Below are 19,456 nucleotides of genomic sequence, written 5' to 3' on the forward strand. Positions count from 1 at the left end.
AAAAAGAATATATTATGGTATCTGATAAAGGTATAATTTTTAAGCTTGCGCTAAGAGCGAATACGTGAGGGGCCGAACATGTGGGCGGCATATTTATGATAGCCGATAATATCCGGCTTAAATAAAGATGCAATTTGCATAAAATCAATTTCATCCTGCAAAGTTTTGATTTTGATTATGCGACCAATCGATCCGATAATTGATAAATCGTCAGTTCCCCAATATGCTTCGGAGGCCACCTCTCACGTCACAGACGTGATTTATGAATAATCCTACCCACGCAGAGGGTGGTCTTCCCAAGTACTACGACGCAAAAGTATTAGAGAAATGATAGCGCAGAACATTTTCTTGAAAATTTCCTGAACGTGATGTTTTCTACGCTAAAATTGCAACACAGATAAACGTTGCCTCATCGACATTTAAATGCAAAATCGCATAAACGTACTTGCTAATCCATGCAGATTAATTGTTGTCATTAATTATTGGATTTATATTGTGCAGTATGTAAGAAAAGGCGACAAGCCATAATTTATCATTCTTAAAGATATGCTTTCTCAATCTACTGGCATAAAAACGTATACGTCATGCTGAGCATGTAAATGATGTACAAATTTTCATAGAAATGTATTATCTTTAAAATATTACAGAGATATTACACAACACTCTGAAAAATATACATTTTTATAGTTAATCTATTTGGATTTATATAGCACTCTCTAGCATATTAATTACATATTATCTAATAAAAACACAACGACAATGTAGAGCATTATCATTAGATATTTTGTAAAACAATTTATCTTGGATATATTTATCTAACTAGAAATTTGACTTTCGACACATCGAAACGTCACAGATATTCAACAGACTATTAGCTCGCTGATGGATCGTCTTCGAATCAGTCCCGTAATAAATTGACTGCGCTTACTCATTCTACCGGGTACCAATTATTTTGTTCCAAGTGGATAGGGTGGTTAACTGAGTGCCGGAAGACGCTGCCAGTCTTGGATAGTTTTCACGGAGACATTTTTGGATGACCGCCAGTAGAGAGAAGCAAACTTGGAACAGCGAGCAAAAATTCCCGCGTACCATATATTTTTTTCGTGCGGCGTTCCTCTTTGTATATATATCTTCCTTTTCGCGTGTCACAAACAAATATTTTTCCGTTAAAAAACCGTGCGATATGATTTAAATCAATGATAAAAATTAATTCATACGCTTTAAAGAATTAATATACGAGAGACATATTAAACATTACAGTTTAAATTAAATCATAAATTAATACTTTTAACATCGATTCAAATATTTTATATATCACAAACACTGATACGTAATTTTAACTTTGTTTATACAAAAAACTTGTAAATGTCGTTACATCGAATGTATAATTTTGCGTAGCACACACGCGCGAAAGCAGCGCAAAAACTGAACGAGAATCGAGGACCGTGCAATCGAGCATGCGAGCAACGAACTGCGCGAATAATTCTGGTGAAACTGGTATCGCGAATGTAAACGGCTATTCAAACCCGCCGCCGACAATAATTGAAATCGCATTCTCTGTGCCCATTAATGTCCCCTCTTTTGCCTCTTTCGACCATTAACTATCCTCCTCATTTTCATTTTCTATGTTCGTCCGACTACTGCAATTACTCTTTCCTTTTTCCTCTTTTCCACTATTCCGCTTTCTCTAACGAGGAATCTATGATTTGGAAATCCTTTGTAGACTAGGTTGTTAGATGGCCGCATCCTGAAGATATATGGGTTACCCTAACAGCAGCTTCATACAAATTGAATTTGTGTAATTAAGGGAGTAATTACGCTGGGATTAGAGCTATTACCAGTGCATCCACCACAGTAGCGTATCTCGGTCGCCTACGATGTCTCCGTCTGTTAAAGACAAGAGAACAAGAATCTCTTTGTTTTCGACATTAATATTTTAATAGCTAAATTCAGCATTTTCACAAAGCTTCTTACTATTAATCATCATTTTGTAATCGATCGTAGAACAGACAATCTCTTTATTTTTCAAGTATCATTCACTATTTTTGTATCTTCATGCAAGATCAATTTGGGAGATAAATATCCCTTAAATTTTCAAGTCTTCTCAAATTTCACGGCGCAAATCGCAGCATAATAAAAATCAGTAGGGTAGTTTCGCTCCACCCTAGGACGATGCAATCGCGGTGGGATCGTGCAGGAGGATGTGTCGATGTCTGGCGGAAGATTCTCACCGAGAAGGGAGGATGTAGCTGTGCGACCACATAACGCGGCGCGGCGACCCTGCGTGTTTTATCTCGTCGATGGGATGCAAGGCGCAACCACCACCGGCAAACAGTTGTAAAGAATTCGTGCGCTCTAGACTCGACTTGGTATATGCCAGCGCGCTATCTACCCCGAGCAGCACCCCCGCTAACTACCATTTATCGCGGGCCACGTCGCTGCGTAATCAATTCCTCCGCTGCGCTCCGGCTCCACGGCCGGAATTTCAAAACTTTTCAAGGCTTTCCCCCCTTCCTTCCCTCTTTCCCCGAACGTTTTACCTCCGCGCTCGAGCCCTCTGCACCTAAGAATCGCGCTACTTGACGAGCGGCCATGAGTGAGGAACGGAAGATCTCCTGTGAGGTTTCGTCGAGTGGTTCATATCAGATTAAGCCGCCGTTTTGCGACCCTCCGTTAATTTCCAATTAACTATCTCCGCGCTGACGCATCGTAAGAATGTCACGTGATTATATTTTTTAAGTATCGCAAGATACTTGGGCATTACTGACGATGAATTTTCGTGCAAAGATTGACAAAGATAAATGTGATATTTTCTTAGTGTCTGTTAGTAATTAATTATCAACATACATCTATAACATAAAGAAGAATTAAATTAAAGCATATATCATTGTTTTTTAATTTGACAATAATATAATATTTTTAATATTATAATATTTAATATTATAATATTTTTAATATTAAAAAAATTGTTAATCAATTGTGCTCGATATAAAATTCTGCTGAGTATATACTAAAAAAATTTTGGCGATTATATAACATCGCACGATTTTCGAGATTGAATGTACTCCCCAACTTGTCAAAATGTTATTGACAGAGTCATGATATATGTACATGGGAAAGTCAATCTAATGGAACTTTCGTTCCGCTCCTTTTGTTTACTGAATGATGGTTTCTATATCGGATATCGTAACACTACACAAGTTGCGGCACAATAATCCATAATAACCTACAGTGAATTTATCTTAACTAACGACGCTTGAAATAAGAAGCACGATAGAGTGTCGGACACGGAACGAGTCACAGCGAGAGACGAGTCGATACTCGAGAAAAGATTACTAGAGCCGTAAAAGACGTTTCTTTTCACCCTCTACTTAAAAAGTATCACCCCATCCTGAGTATCACGCTTAATGGACGCGAAAAATATTGCGGCTGGTTGGGGAACGTGTAGGGCCGCTTTGTGGCCGCACTTGGCATCGTTCTAAAGCGAAAAAGCGTTTCACAAGCTCCAGGACCCTTCGCGTGTCGGCTCATTACGTTCTTTCCATTATTCAATTAATCGCGGACATCTATTATCATCAAGGCGTAAATTTAATAAAAGACACGCATTGTCAACGGTGATGTCATGCCGATTATAGCTACTATAAGCACAAAGATAGCAATTTATTTATTATTTTTAAAACTGTGATGGTATAAGGCAACCCCTATTTTTTACAAAGCGTGCAATCGATCATACCTCGACATGGATTCTTTTAATTTTAACGGTTGCCAATCAAATTATGCTTTAATGATTCTTTTTATTAATTTGACGAGAAGAGCTCTGGGCAGACTCTGAAATTGAGAAGGAACCGATTCGTGAGGTGTAATCATATTTTCAAGTGCGAAAGACAGGAGCAAATTCTTGCGGATACTCGTTACTATTTCACTTTATGCGTATCTTTCATCGTACTTCGAGGTTCCTTCCTTCGACCGCTCTATGTATTCCAAGTCAACGTTCTGCCTCAACGATGCGGCAAAATGAAACGGAGTTATGTGCCTCAGAATGCAAATGAAAATTTGAAAACGTTGCTTTTAGTCTGCTCTCGTTCTTAGGCGAATAATATATTCACGAGTAGTTCGCATTGCAGGAGCTACGCAAAGGGAATTATAACTGTTGCATGTCGCTCGGAAACAAATTATATAATAATATTATTAACCTCGCATATTTGTAATATTACCGCTCTAAATACGCAATTTTTTTAAATAATGTTACATTTATGTGTGTATTCGAGTTGTTACATTTAACAAACATTTAATAACATTTTTTTTCTTTTTTTTTGTATGGGGATGTCGCTGAATTTTTTTCAAAGTGTCTTTTTCACAAACACAATTTATGAAGAGAACATAAAGATATATTTTTATATATATTTTTATTATATCGTTCGGTTTTGATATGCGACATTTTGATACATGAGTTTGTCAATATTACTAGAGCGCGATCAACAACGTGCATAGAGATCAAGATATGGGTGGTCATCTCAGGAGCGTATCAAGCCGAAGATATCGGACATGAAGCACACGCTGGAAGTAGACTATACGGCGTCACGCAAAGGGCGAGAAGGGTTGAGTGATGATATGAGAGACTAGACCCGGCCGCCGACGATACTGGGAGGGCAGGAACGAAGGACCGGATTGATTAATAGGGGGTACATCTGTTACCGGCGAGCGAGAGGGTGGATGGCAATAGTCCGGAGGAGGGATAGCTCGCAGTTAGCATTAATCACTGCAACACGCCGCGGCCTGACTGTCAGGTCCCGTATAATGCCCATTGGCGCGCAACCAGTCTGCATTTCCACCTGGGACAGAAAGCGCGGGGTCCCGTTCGACCACACCGGAGCGTATAAACTTGCCGCTTTCTCGTAATTAAGTCTCGAATTTCAGCAATGTCTCGCAAGTGTTTAGCAAACTGCCGCGAGTTGGCTAGTTTCCTCGAGTATTCAGTGAATTGCTTGAGATGATATCAACAAGATGAGAAATGTTCCGTTTAACATTTGATGCTATTATCTTTTGCGTTGGTTTATGAATCATGGATATGAGAATCCATATCTCTGACATAGCTTAATAAAATGCATAAATAAAATTCTAGTTTCATGCACATACGTTATAAGGGATCTCTTTGTAGAATTCTATAATAGAAAATTGTCAGTTCGAAATTAAATTATTCCAAATAATCTGTAATGCTATGAAAAGTAGATACAGATATTGATTTTGCAAAGATTTATCATCCTTCTGATAGGGATTTTGGCAGATGTGTGTCTGCCTTCCCCTCCGGTGAATACTGTACTAAAGTATCCGAGATTCCTGGCATATTGCCCCCTCGTAACCGTAATTAATGAAGGAGGTATCGTGGCAGACACGATTACTTTCCGAAGGGTGCTAACACCAGCTCAAAATTTCGCTTCCCCTCAATGTATCCTAACCTATCTATTTATTACATTTCATTCGGTAGTCAAGTATATTTATAGTGCTATGCTAAATCACACGTATTGTGTGCCGCCCGTCCAAAGGCGCATCGTCTAGAAATCGATTTCGCTACGCGAAACGTGACGTACAAATCCCTGCAAGGATTCATAAAGTATGTCGAGGTTATTAGATATTTCATTTTGCCGACTATTAATCTCACTGTGAATTATGGTAGATATATATATATATATTGCATTATTCGCGAGCTTTGTGATTACATTTAACCATGAAGAGAATTGATAATGTCATATATAATGATAATGTCATATATCACAAAATGATCGATATAATATGATAATCTTTCTTCTCTTTTAAAATAGTTGAAATAATTTCTCTTTTAAAATTCCTTTATTATAAAAATTAGATGTAAAAATAGAATTATTTAATTGTTATTTATTCTTCTAAAAATATTAATTGGAAAAGATTGTCATCATTATCCGATGCACAGTACTACTACCTATTTCCATAAACCTCAATTACCGTGGGTAGTTCGTCACGTGGAAGACATACAGATGGAATATTCGCGTTCGATTCAAGCTGGTCTGCTGCAATACGAATTTGCGGTTGCACCATTGTGCGTAAATTGAAATACGGCAGACCGATCGTATATCTATAAATCACATAATTGGATGTCTTGTGCGATAAAAAAATTTTTGTGTTATCAATATAGCGTACATTAGCATTTTATGATATATTCTCTTTCTATATATAATGTTACAAAGAATTTGCAGAAAATTACTTATTGTGAGTCCATATACATGTATGAAAATTTATTTAAAAAATATATTACATGTAACATTTTATTTTTTTGTGGCAAAATTATTTATTAACACACTATAACACACATTAACACACTATAATGGCGAATATCTATATCTAAGTACTCTAGAATTATTTTTTATTAGTAATCTTTTTCGTACTGAAACATCAATTACTTCTACTACCTGTTCATGTAAATTATCTTGTAATATTGAAAACATTTCTTTCACAAGCAAGTTAATAATATTTACGTACAAAGATTTAATTTACATTTAGTTTGAAATATTAAACGGTGACATTATTCACGTTTCAAGCATGACTATCCTATCTTCATTTGAATAGAACACCTGAATACAGAAGCAAAATAAACTATACATGCGTGGGTGAGCTCGTCACATGGAAGACGCGCAGATGGAACGTTAGTGCATAGATCGAGCCAGAGTATTGTGCAATGCGAATCTCTGGTCTCGCCATTGTGCGTGAAACGCCGTAATACGTCAGGGGTCTTTAGTCATGGTCGTCATAATGACGTGGCGTTTACATCGGTCCCGCGGAAATTACCCTAATTAGCCGCGCAAAGTCAGCCTACGTATGCGACTTCTGTCGCGCCAGTTCCAACGCCTCTATGTGTAAAACACATGTAAAAATGAAGGTACAATGGTTTATTATCGTTCAACGCAGAAATAAGTGGCGCATCTCTTTTGTCTGTTGAATGGAAAACAACAGCTCGCATATAATGCTGTTAAAGAGATTATTCTAGAGATAAAAATCTTTATCATTTTTAACAAAATAACGTTATTAATATTTGCAGAAACAATATTTAATTTTAATAAGCTACACGCATGGCTTATAACAGTGATATCGTTGTAATAAATTTTTTAATGCATTTTTTATAAAAATATGCTAAAGATTAAAAAATGTAAACTATTAGAATACCTTCTCTTTAAGAGTAAAGCTAGCCATTGCATTATCTAAAGCCCGGAGGACGAACTCCAGCGAATACCCTGTTCATATTGTTCAGAAAAGTTTCTCGATTAAAATTTTTTTTCGTTTCTCTATCGAGTTTTGTACGTGGAATAGAAAAGGGTAGAGAGTAATGGATGTAAATAACATTGGAGACTTGTTTTGATGACTGTGTAAATTTTTAACAAATTTTTAATATCAGTTTATGTTGATTCTCCTCTTTATTATTGAAAGAAACTTTTGCAATTATTATTCAAAATATAGAGAATAGAGATTAAAATTATTATTCCTTTTAAATAAATAAATTCTTTATCAATAAGAAATATCATGAATGCAGATTACAAAGTAAAGTAAAAAAGGTAAATAAAAATGTCTTTGGCGAATTTAAATAGATGTAAACAAGCACTAAGTGACAGAAGGACGTGACTAACAGTCAATCAGTCAGTCCCGAGCTCTCGCCGCGTCAAGTCGCGTAAATTTATCGATATTAAATACGCATTTGAAAGTTAATGGCTTTTCCTGATTCCATCGACTTCTGTCTTATAAAACTGTCGCGCATATGAATCAACCGAGTGCTGATTACCTTGACAACCAGATGATTTAAATAAAAGAAAGTTAGAAAAAAAGACTTTTATATAAAATTTATAATTTGACATAAGTTTCTACTTTTAGAAAATTTTAATTAATTTTATATAATTAATAAATTTTATATAATTAATTATTACAAAGTTATTAGTAAAATTTTTTAAAAATTGTAGAATTATGCTATTATATATTTATCTATTTATTATTATACAAATCGAATATAAAATTTAATGCAGATGATAATAATTTTTTGAGATCTTATTTATTTTACACGCTGCCGTAATATAAATTTTATATTTGTATGTTATAGATCAACCTAACATCATGTCATCAACTCCGCTGCTCTTCACATCGATTGGTGAGTAACAAATTTTTCTTTTATATTTTAAAATAACGGATCTATGGTAATAGTATCTGAAATGCTATGGGTAAATACATGTTATATATAGCAATAACATAAAGATATTATATAGACAAATATACGACACATCGCAGATCCGTTGTTTTAACTCTTAGTTATAAGTTTAGTCTACGACAACGTACGGACACCATGTGTCCCCCGTCAGAAAACATTCACAAGAAGCCTACTGACAAGTTGTCAGCGCGGCGTCTACGTTTGAGAGCGTCCTGATGAGAAGAGACGTCAGGACGGCGCAATGTAAACACAGGAAGCGACGGTGAGGCAGAGCCCTCCAGGAAGCAGTGACCTCTTCTGATCGTTTTCCCCGTAATTCTTTCCCCGTGTCGCCACTTCCACGTAACGCACTCTCGTTGATCCGAGACCGTCTAAATCGGTGAATCGTTGATAATTCACATCTGGGCATCGATCGGCCATGGGGATCTAGCGTTACAAATTTATTCGGCACCTCTCCGCGCGCGGAGAAGATTAAAACATAAACGAGAATAAAGCAAGGATTGGGGGTGATGGCCGTTTATCTGCTAACATAGTGGATGTCGGTGACGTTCATTGAGCGCGAGACAAGCGCTAATTGCCATCGATGCTAAAAGACAACATCGAGCAGAGCGTGAGGTTGCACCGATTGAGAATGCTATTCGATATCGTGTTTGAAATTTCATTGCATTCATTGTCAGTAAAAGAGATTTAGCAAGTTGATATTTCCAGCTACCGTTGACAAGTTATATTGGATAATGTCTTTAAAAATTAACCAACGAATTAAAAATTAATTATTTGCAGCTAAATATCGAGTCTTATAAAAATGATCGCTGTACAGTTTTCTAAGTCAATTTATTATTCATCGAATTTCTGTAACATTTGGTGAAAATCGTATTGCGTGGGATCTACTATTTTGAGATTCAACGGTATCACGCTCTGACCTACGATCTTATATGTACATACTTCCCACGCAGTTTAACCTGAATACGTACGGCCGCTTAACTGTCATCGAAAATTTACGTTGAATATTTCAGTCTTGAAACAGAAAGTTTAAAGATGCTTTCGTAGACGCAAGTCGCATAAAAGCAAAACATAAACATAAACATAAAAACGAAAATTTATTTTGCCTGTTGTTACGATACAGTTAACTATATCTTATTTACGATTATTTAACATTACATCCATCTTCTAGCAAAGTTTTGTATTTTATAGACGAGGGTATATTTATACCAGTGTATTCGCTATACTTTACGAAGATATAAATTTTCATGTACAGTTGAAATCCATAGAAATGAATAACATTGTGTTCAGAGAAACTTAGTATTCAAAACTTTTCACATTCATATGTTACTGCCAATCGATTACTCATACCAACATACCGTTTAAGGCTCGCAGTTATACCGTATTTTCCGCAAAAGGAAACACGAATAAACTAGAAAATGGCATAGTTGAGTGATAGATTCACTTAGGACATCTGTTATACAGCTGTCATCAGGTAAAAAGGTTGAGATCGATCGTAAGGCACCCTCTGATATTTATTTTTAATTCTATAACAAGCGTAAAACTTTATTTTTAAAATTAAAGTATGTTACTATAATATCTCTTATAAACATTAATGTAACAAAAATAGACTCAGAATTTCGCCTCGCTTATTACAATAGTAGAGATCTAATACATAAATCAATGCATCTGCAATGAATATTTATTGCCGACAATTTATCATCTTAGCCGCTTAATCCGGAATTGTCTCGGCGCGAACTGTTGCGCGCGAGCATTGGAAGGTAACGGAGGTCGGTTTCGATCGCTCGATATAATCCGGATCCGCCGGTCTAGAGGTCACAGGTCGCGGGGTCAGGTCGTCGCCAGGTGTAGCGGCAGGTATATACAGGCGGGGGGGTGGCCTGTAAGGGTGCAAACGCTAGCGCCCTGCAGTCGAAACGGGAACTATCGCAACTTAATATCGATCTGGTAATTCTCGCGCTATTCTCCCTCTCGCTCTTTGTGCCTCTCTCCATCGAGTTCCCTCTACCATCGACCCCGTTCGCTCATTCCCGTTCGTCTCTGTCTTCCTCCTTATAGTCATACATATATTCAAACTAGCCATTTCTATCCGTCCCCTTCTTCCTCGCGGTGGTTACTTCCTCACCTTCAATCTCCCAACCCCATCGCGGCAGAGAGAGAGTCAGTCGAAATCAATATGCCATCCTACTTATCTCCATGCCGAGTTTTCGCTTCTCCATCCGCTTTCCTCGGCCATCGCTCTAACCTATGTCCGAAGGCCTGTTATTGACCCTTCAAACTTTACTGTACTCGGGATGAAAAGTAAAGTATCGAGTTTCTATGAACTACTCTTGAAATGTTCTTCTACTTTTTCTTTTATATTCTGTTCCATTTTGTCATCAAACTGAGTGTCACGATAGATCTATGTATCTTCAAATTTTATATCTTTAAAGCTTTTGTCTATTTTAAACAAAATTTTTCCCAAAAGAAATTTCACTTGAAGAATCAATAAATGTATAAAAATACGTTACATATACATTTGCAAAAATTACTTGTATATTTATTTACAATTGTAGTTTGATAAGCACTCTGCTGAATTACGATAATAATATGCGAGATAAATGCCATCCGGGGCATCCTCCGGAATTTTATCGATCGCTCGAGGTAGACGTGTATGCACGTCGGGGAAGAGTCCTCTTGCCGTGCGGTCGTCTTTAGCCCCGTGTAAACGCGTGTTTCCGGTTGACGACCGATAAAGCGCGGCCGATTTGGATTGCGTAGCGCGCCGCACGCGCATCTACGCACTCCGCGGAATGTTGATCGAACGCCGATAAATACCTGCGTTCTCTACGTGTACACGCAGCATTTTCGTTCGTGTAGGTATCTTGCTTGTCTTAGTTTATGGGCTCATAGTTGAGATTGTAAAGGACAACTAAGAATGTAGCGGCAATTATTGGCATCCGAGCAAAATTGACACATTGGTTGTCACGTGGTCTGCATTTTCATATTAAATAAAGAAAATATTTAATATTTATTATAAAAAATCGACAATTTTTATCATTTGATAAGTGTTTTGTCAGATAATAATTTTTTATTAATCGATTGATATGTTGAAAAAATTTTATCTAATAAGCTACATTAATTTCAAAGGTATAATATTTTCAGCACATTAATATTTTCTTTGTCTATAAATGAGCTGCTTTCCATTTAAAAGAAGCAGATAATATTAAAGTTTTAAAGTAGATATTTAATGCTTATCGATAAGACAAAACGTAATATCGCTCGAGAGATCTGTTTAACGTATCTATAAAAGTTTACAGCGCGATAAATGCTTGCCGCAGTCTGTCGCAATAATAATATTAAAAAATATTACTTTTGCTCTCGTAACTGAATCTCTCTTGTAAATTCCTTTTCTCAAGAAAAATACACGCAAGTCAGCTAAGACAAAGATCTCCCCAGATATCCTTTTATATGCGTTCTCCTAAATTCCCTCTCGCTAATCTGTCATTTAGTCTACTGTACTAGAAACGTAATGAATCTTCAGCGTCAACGAAACCGTACCCCGTTTTCTAACCCTCGTGAACGATGGATCGGAACATGCGGGAGGTAGCCTTGAAGATTAACACAAAGAAGACCATGGCGACACACTGCGAAATAAATCAATTAATGCTATGTCGGGCGAGTAGCTACTGCTTCGCGTGTTAAGCCGCTGGATGGATTGACATTTTTTTTTTTCTTTTCCGAGTCCGACAGCACTGTCCATAATAAAAGCCTCGACGGGATTTTCGTGTCAGTCGACGGCTAAATAAACTTCTGAACGGTGCAGTACCAGCCGGTATAGGTGAGAAACTTCTCTTTTTTTTTTGCTCTACTGCGCACACATACGCGCGCGCGCGAACGCAGAAACGGACCGGACGCGTCGGGAGATAAAATGACGTGTGTCTGCATCGTCATTCGTGATAATAGTAACGGTCCAACGTGCATTGCCGGCAAGAGAGCGGGCTTAGGAACGGGTGACGGCTCGTTTTCGCTGTCATTTCAACGGCGCGTTATTGTTTCGTCCGACGGGGACACGTCAACTTAAAAAAACGTAACTTATCGTAACTCTCTTGACAATGGGATATTTTTGCGAAATCTGGTTTCGTCCGCGTAATACTATCGCAATTATATTTCTCGGAATATTACATATCTGTTTTAGAAATAATATCGATATTACGAGTTCATAGAGCCTCGCTCCATCAAATAATCCGCTAAATGGGATTAAATGTGTATAGTATTCTTGATACGAGTCGCCGATATATTAACGGGCTTTAAAATTACTGCAATTATTTTCCAAACAATATGAGATATAATTATGCATATAATTATGTAAGATATTGAATATATTACTTTTTCATATTTTATTAATATTATTTGTGATTAAATCACGCAATCATAACTCATTTGTATCTTCAAAATATCTTCATCACACTGTAATAATATAATGTGAACGCAAGAGATTGCATTACAATTCAAATATATCTGATACGCTTAATTAAAAAATCATTTTAGTAAAAAATTAATATAGATTTACGAAATGCCGCATTAGATTTCGAATAAAAAAAAAATCAAATATTAAAAATTGTAATTGGCAGCGTGCTTCAATTGAAAAGAATGGTAATTATAGTCTCCATAACTTATATCTTTGGAATTTGATTAAAACCTTGTTGTACTCTATTGCCAGCGAGTAACCATTTGTCGCGCGGTCCGCGATGTCTTACAACCCCATTGAAAGCTAAGAGAGCTACTAACTATATACCCGGAAGAAGTTAATCGACGATATTCGCTGGAAACTTTGCAACTTTCGCGCTGCCTGCCACGCGATAGATACATATACATTATGACTCGTCGAGGACGGTAAAAGTGTCACGAACTTCCGCATTATTTACGATAGAATTTTCGCTATATAAATTCCCTTGACGCCCGCTGCTTCGCGATCCGTACGGCGTATACGAATCAGCTCCGATATCTTCGCAAAAGCGCTTTCTATCGAAGTCCACCAAAATATTTCCCGGTCAATAATATCGGCAAACTGTCAAGACGCAGAAGCAGTGCACGATAGGAATACGTATTATTCATCTCGTTTTCACCCATGATTTCTTTGCCCGAATCCTTTAATAAACAGAATAACACGTCTCCATTTAGCCATAAATAGTTGCCAACATTTTAATCGCGTGTGCACACAGATCGATATCTTAGAGATAGAACTTTTCGTGCGTTCGTGATCTTTTCCCAGAAATCCATAAATACATAAGATTAAAGAGATACATTATAGGGGAAGAGGGAGGATAACAGCAGCTACTTGGACACGCAGATTTGCACGGCGAACTTACCCGCAACCAGCTGGTATTGATATGGCAAGGATTTACGTTGCTCTCGTGTATTTGCAGTACGTGCGTGAACATGAAATATTTCTGTCACGAAGCTTCTTAACAAGTGCTCGTAAAGCATTTGATGAAAACGTAAAAAATAATTAATTATTATTTTCCATTATGCGATACCGATACCGATACCGTTAAGTTTAAATTAAATTTATATATAAATCTAAAGTTAAATATTATTCTTTATACGTTATATGAAATACAGTTTGTTAATTTTTTTTTTTAATTACATCTTGATTCCGCGAAGAAAATCAACCATCTATTTATTTAAATATCTATCTCTCTCTTTTTACTTCTTTTATTAATATTTTGAGACGAGATAGACAGAAGGGGTAAAAGATTCGAAACGAGAAAAGTCGCGGAGCATCGCTGCAATAAGCGAGCACGCAAATTGTCATCATCGCGGACTATGCTTGTAGCAACGACACTTCGGGGTGTCGCCTCCGGCTCGCCGGGGGATTTTCGCGTTATTTGCAAATCGTGCATGCCCGTAACGTGCAACGTGGGTCAATTGTGATGCAGCTCTTGTAGGAGAGGTAGCACGAGGTAGTGCATAGCGAGCGAAGTTGGAGAAAGAGAAGGAGGGACGGAGAGATGGTGAAAGAGAGGAGAGAGACAGAGACGTACTTCGGAGAGCGAAGGAAGGGAACTGGATTGGCGAACAGATGCGCAGCACGATCGCGAAGCCCCGATGTATTGCGTTTGCTAATCCCCGACATGGCTGACAGTATAATACACCGCTTTGCAAACAGCAGCAACATCCGTGCCGGTGCCGCTATTGCTGCCTTGCAACCCCTTCGGCATGGCTCTCGACCTAGGCGAGTACGTATGTATTACGGGGTTTCGTGGATGTACATCGTTTACGCGCGCATATTCACGTATCTAACGTGATCTCTAGATACATTTATACGCGGCCGTGCACACGTTTACGAGCACGCGCACGTGTAAAGCCGCCGGAGGCGAATGAGAATACTATTTAATCTTCCGATCGACGACTTTGCTCATGCGCCTCTTTTCTCTCTTTTGCCCCTAGCCTACGCTCGTCTCTCCGATGACATTCTACCGCTAATTGTCTCGTACAACGGAAATTGCAATCGTGACTTCCAGAAATATTTACATGCTCCCTCGCAGTGTGTATATACATTTATATAATTCAAAATAAAGATATCGATGTGTTGAGAGAAAATATTTATCAATTTTTGAATTATCACATACTCTTCTCGTTTTATTACACAATCTCAAGTCGGTGAAATAAAAAGGCAACAATATGATTGCAAAGATTCTTTTGTAAATTTTTTAGGCATAGTAAATTCATCTACAAAGATTCATTTGATATTGAATTAATGAAATAAATAATAACGCAACTTTTCGTACCTGCAAATGTATTTTACTTTAAATCTGCATTGTTTGCTTAAAATTAGATCGTGCAAAATATTACACGAGCCGTTTCTTTGACTCGAGATGGTTCTTGAGATTGCAATGAGATTGCTTCTACTCTCACGGAGAGAAAAGTCTGCTCAGGAACCTGCAAAATGCATTCAATGCGAACAATAGCTCAGCGGCATACCTGCACGCCGCGGAGCATAATAATTTAATTTTCTCCTCCTCGGGGCATAAGACAAGAGCGGAAAAAAGTGCAAGGCGACCGTTGACAAAACCGACGACGCGTCCCGACGACGGCTCTCGATCATACTTTCGTGGCCCCTCTCGGGTCTCCGAGCGCGCTGCGTGAATCAAAATAAAACGGGCGACATTCGGAATCGCGATTGTACAAAGACGGGCACAATGAACCATTGAGAGTTTAAGAATCGAATTGAATGCGAGCTAGCCTCTCAGCGTGCGTACGCAGGCACTCAGTGCCTATTGGGTCCAAATAGAGGACGGGCTTTCCTGGGAACCAGATAATCTCGCTTATAGAGCACCGATCTCTCGAGTGCCCGCGGCTTGCGAGCATCAAGTACGCCTATCGTGATTAAAAAAAAAAAAAATATGCATCTTGTGGTGGAAAAAAATCTCAAGTGAAAAGGGTGGTGACGTCCTTTTCAATCACGTCAAGCTGGGATATATTTACCTGAATACTTTTTGTATTTTTCTGCCAATTTTTTTACGTGTGATTTATTATTTAAAATAATTAAAACGCATATAAAAAATATATAAAATAAAATACATGAAATTTATAAAAAGTAGCATACAGACAAACACAATAATTTGTAAACTATAATTATAAATATGCGTTATACAAATTATACAACAAACGTTATTGTTTAAAATGAAATAAAAACATAGCGTGCTATTATTGTGCCTTTTATTAATCGAAATAACGGAGCGTCATGATGATAACGTCTCTTGATCGACGAGGCGCCAAATGGTAAAAACTTGCGTCGCTATCAACGTTCTTTTAAGACGAGTAAATCATTCGACATCAGACACTGTCGATCAAAGCGCGCGATTTCTTCTTTCTTCGATCTCTCTGCTTGACATGTATTGTCTCCGATTCAAAAGCGACACCGAGATTGCTCATTGATATCTTATCCTCTTAGGGTCCGGGTTTCCGTTGACCGAAAACCGTTCGGACGCTCAACATTGAAAGACTTCAATTGTCTTGATCTGTGACATAAAAGCTTTAGTTAAATATATTTCACCATAAATAATATAATTTTCAAGAACGCGATTGCGACAACTAGTGATAGCGAATACGACACATAAGAAATCATATGTAACGATTAGTTAAAACAGACGTGATGCGCGCAAATTAAGTTTCTCTCTTGTTAATTATAATCAGGACACTGCTTTTGCTGCGGTAACTGCTAATTATCCCCATGTCTGGATAGTTTTAATAGCTCAAGATGCGAAAAAAATTTGAGAAATATGTAACTTTGGCCTTTAACTGTGAGTGTGATGTCCCTGCGGTCCTTTCGCCCTACGCAAAGGCGCTAAGTGACTGATAAAGCCCCGTGAAATCCAATTAGGATCTTTTAATATTTATCGACGTCCCGTTGATGAGAGCCGACATCGTGGCAACGATACTTTACGCTTTCTCCGTAGGCGCCTACATAATTACGAGCGTTCACGACGATTTATCTCCCTTGACACGAACATCCGTACGATGTCGAGAATCGCTCGTAATGCAGGCCTTTAAAGAGCGTGCCCGGTTAAGAGTGCGCGTATGATTTTTATGTCTGCATTAATGCGCGCGTGTGCGTGAATGCAATGAATGGCGGGAGATTCTCCGAACTGAATGAGACATGGGCTGATACATAAAGTACGGCATCGTTTGATAAACGAATGTTGAGAGTGATGAGATAATGGTGCTTGTAGAGCGATAGCGTATCGTTTCGTCTGAATCGTCTTGTTGTCGACGGATCGGCATCGTGAAGAAAAAGAGCTTTGGCAAATACGAGAGGCTAATGACACACACGAGCGTCACAATCGCGTATCAGTCTGCGTGATTATAATAATATCGTCGATGAATAAGATGTTTAGCCGTTTAATGTCTTTATAAAAAAGCGTTTTGAGTAGAGAAATGAAGAAAAGGAATATTTTGATTTTTATATTAACTCGGATATGAAATTGAGTAAATTTTACGATAATGCTTTGCAACGCGAATAAGATGACGAGCAAAGAGGGCAGACGTCATTTCAGAAGCTGTCACCAAGACGTCAATCAACATTAGCGTATCGGAACAAAACTCGTGCATCTGTCCTGGAGATCCTGACGACGAGCGCGTTCTTGCGTAAAGCCCAGATAAGCAAGAAAACTCTGTAACGCCGGTACAAACTTCTTTTGTCATCCGCTCGATGCTTCAGCTCGCATTTCCCGCCGCCTTTCTAACGCTAATTTCTCCAATACGCCTCGCTGTTTCTCTCATTCGCAAGATTTCCATTTCTTTGATTATAATTGGGTACTTTTTGCAAGCGATACCGGATACTATTACTCATCCGAATGCGTCTAGTGGACGACGATCCGTCGCTCAAAGAGTCGTTTTAATGAAGCCGCTGATGACTTGAGAGAGAGAGAATTATCATATACGATCTTTACAAAAGGAAATGGTTTGACGAAATAATCATTGCGGCATAATAGGATTTGCAGTAGCGAACAGCTTTTATTTTTCACTGCATTTCTCTTTTCCTCGCAAACTTACTTTTCATATTGCGATATGCTAAACATGTTTTCTCTTATCCGAGCGATTGGCACTCTAATCGTTCGTTTTGCAAGCAACGTTGCGAATTGTAGCCGGATATGTGCGAAATAAAAAACGTATCGTTCTTTGAACCGTGGTAGAGGGGTGAAAGCCGGATCTCGGGGCGAAGGCGAATTGGACCGCCAAGATGTTGGGAAATTTCCCGGAGGAGAGAACGTTGGCATTTGGAGGGTCCGTTCACTCGCCGTATAGATACTCGTGGGAGTCTGATATACTAAAACTTGCATGCGATACCACGGCTCGGGATCGAGACTGTTGCTTTCGTATTTTCCCGGACGCATAAGATTACTTGTGGCGGGCAAATGCAAAGCTTGGCGCACGCGTGCGCGAATTTAAGCCTTTACGTCACTCGACGCGAATTTATAATCGCGAACGGATATGAGGAATCGATCGCTTCGCAGAATCGTTTTCCATAATAATCCTGCTCTCGTATTCCGTATCAGTTTGCGGTTTGTCTTTATATCGCTCGTGGATCTGTAAAACGTGCCTCGTCGCCGAGACCGTTAATCAATTTGCCGTGAGGATAATGGCGGTATCGTCGCTGCATCTAAACTAGCATCGTCATCATCGTAGTCGAGGCTAACGACAGCTTGTAGAGCGATCGGGCGCCGAACGAGCGACAACGTCCTCGCGTTCCCTGATACGTGCGCGAGTGCTGCCTCTGCATACGGCTTTGTCGAAACTTTCGGCACTATACACAGTCACGTGGGTGGGTATATGTGCGTCTGTGTGCATGCGCGAGTATCCAACTACCGAGCTGGGATACCCTTGAAAGCGTACGTTCCCCGCTACAGAGAGGGACTACTGCCTGGTTATACACTGTGCAGGCAGGATATTACGGAAGCAGGTGTGTACGCCGCTTAACAAACAAGGAGTGATTAATGGCAGCCTCTCGTTGCCCTCGATAACGCGACGTCGTCCCCGGCGAGCCATCCCCCAAAGGCGTCATAGCCAGGTAACTGCGTTCAACGTTATGACGCGTTCCAGACTGTTTTGCCAAAAGCGCATGTGACAAATTGTCGCCGTTTACAAAACAGTACTTCGTCGCCGCTCCGCATCGAGTCATCGTGTTCATAAATATGCGGAGTGCATAAATATGCGATGCAAAATGCTTTGGTAATTCGCTTGTCACCTTCCGTCATTATTTTGACGAACTCTAAGCGCCTACATTTATACAGTATTATTACAGTATAAGTTGAAAAGTGTGTAAAGCAAATTTTCTCTCTAATAATTTATAAATATTAGTACACACATCCATAATTAATAGGATTTCTATTATATTGTATACTTTATCTCAAAAAATTAATTTAGCTAGATGTTTAATGCAGTCAGAAAATAATTTTAATTTTCAGTTTTTCATATTGTGCCGCATTATGCAATGAATTTAAATTGTATTTGATAGAATGTTCTATAAATTAATAATAAAGACACAATAAAAAACTAATTTCCGAAGAGCTTTTACTATAATATGAAAGTGTCAAACTAAAGAGAAAAATATTAGAAAACCATTATAAAACTTTAATTATCACTGGCAAAATAAAAATTTGCGGTAATTTTATACGATGAGATGCCTTGAACAATATCGATTACAACGATTACGAGGAGTCGTCGACAGCGGCAACGAGTAGAGACAAG

At 38.4% G+C, this 19,456-nt stretch overlaps 2 protein-coding genes across 4 annotated transcripts in view; one reads left to right on the plus strand and one right to left on the minus strand.

Annotated features, from left to right (window-relative positions):
- The window catches only part of LOC126853364 (discoidin domain-containing receptor 2-like), a 182,037-nt gene that overhangs the window by 36,742 nt on the left and 125,839 nt on the right, over positions 1–19,456 (plus strand). For 2 of the 3 annotated variants that reach the window (XM_050599022.1, XM_050599025.1), the window contains exon 2: positions 8,117–8,164. The gene's annotated coding sequence lies outside the window, so the exon portion shown is untranslated. Of the gene's footprint in view, positions 1–7,775; positions 7,836–8,116; positions 8,165–19,456 lie in introns of those variants that run through there. The other variant, XM_050599023.1, reaches the window with a different exon arrangement.
- LOC126853381 (uncharacterized) overlaps positions 15,996–19,456 on the minus strand; it is a 372,343-nt gene continuing 368,882 nt past the window's right edge. The window contains exon 5 of the mRNA XM_050599057.1: positions 15,996–16,227. Coding sequence (XP_050455014.1) covers positions 16,198–16,227 — 30 coding nt within the window. The 3' untranslated portion in view covers positions 15,996–16,197. The remainder of the gene's footprint in view (positions 16,228–19,456) is intronic.

Source organism: Cataglyphis hispanica, chromosome 12 (genome assembly GCF_021464435.1).
Source record: "Cataglyphis hispanica isolate Lineage 1 chromosome 12, ULB_Chis1_1.0, whole genome shotgun sequence".
NCBI classification, from domain to species: domain Eukaryota; kingdom Metazoa; phylum Arthropoda; class Insecta; order Hymenoptera; family Formicidae; genus Cataglyphis; species Cataglyphis hispanica.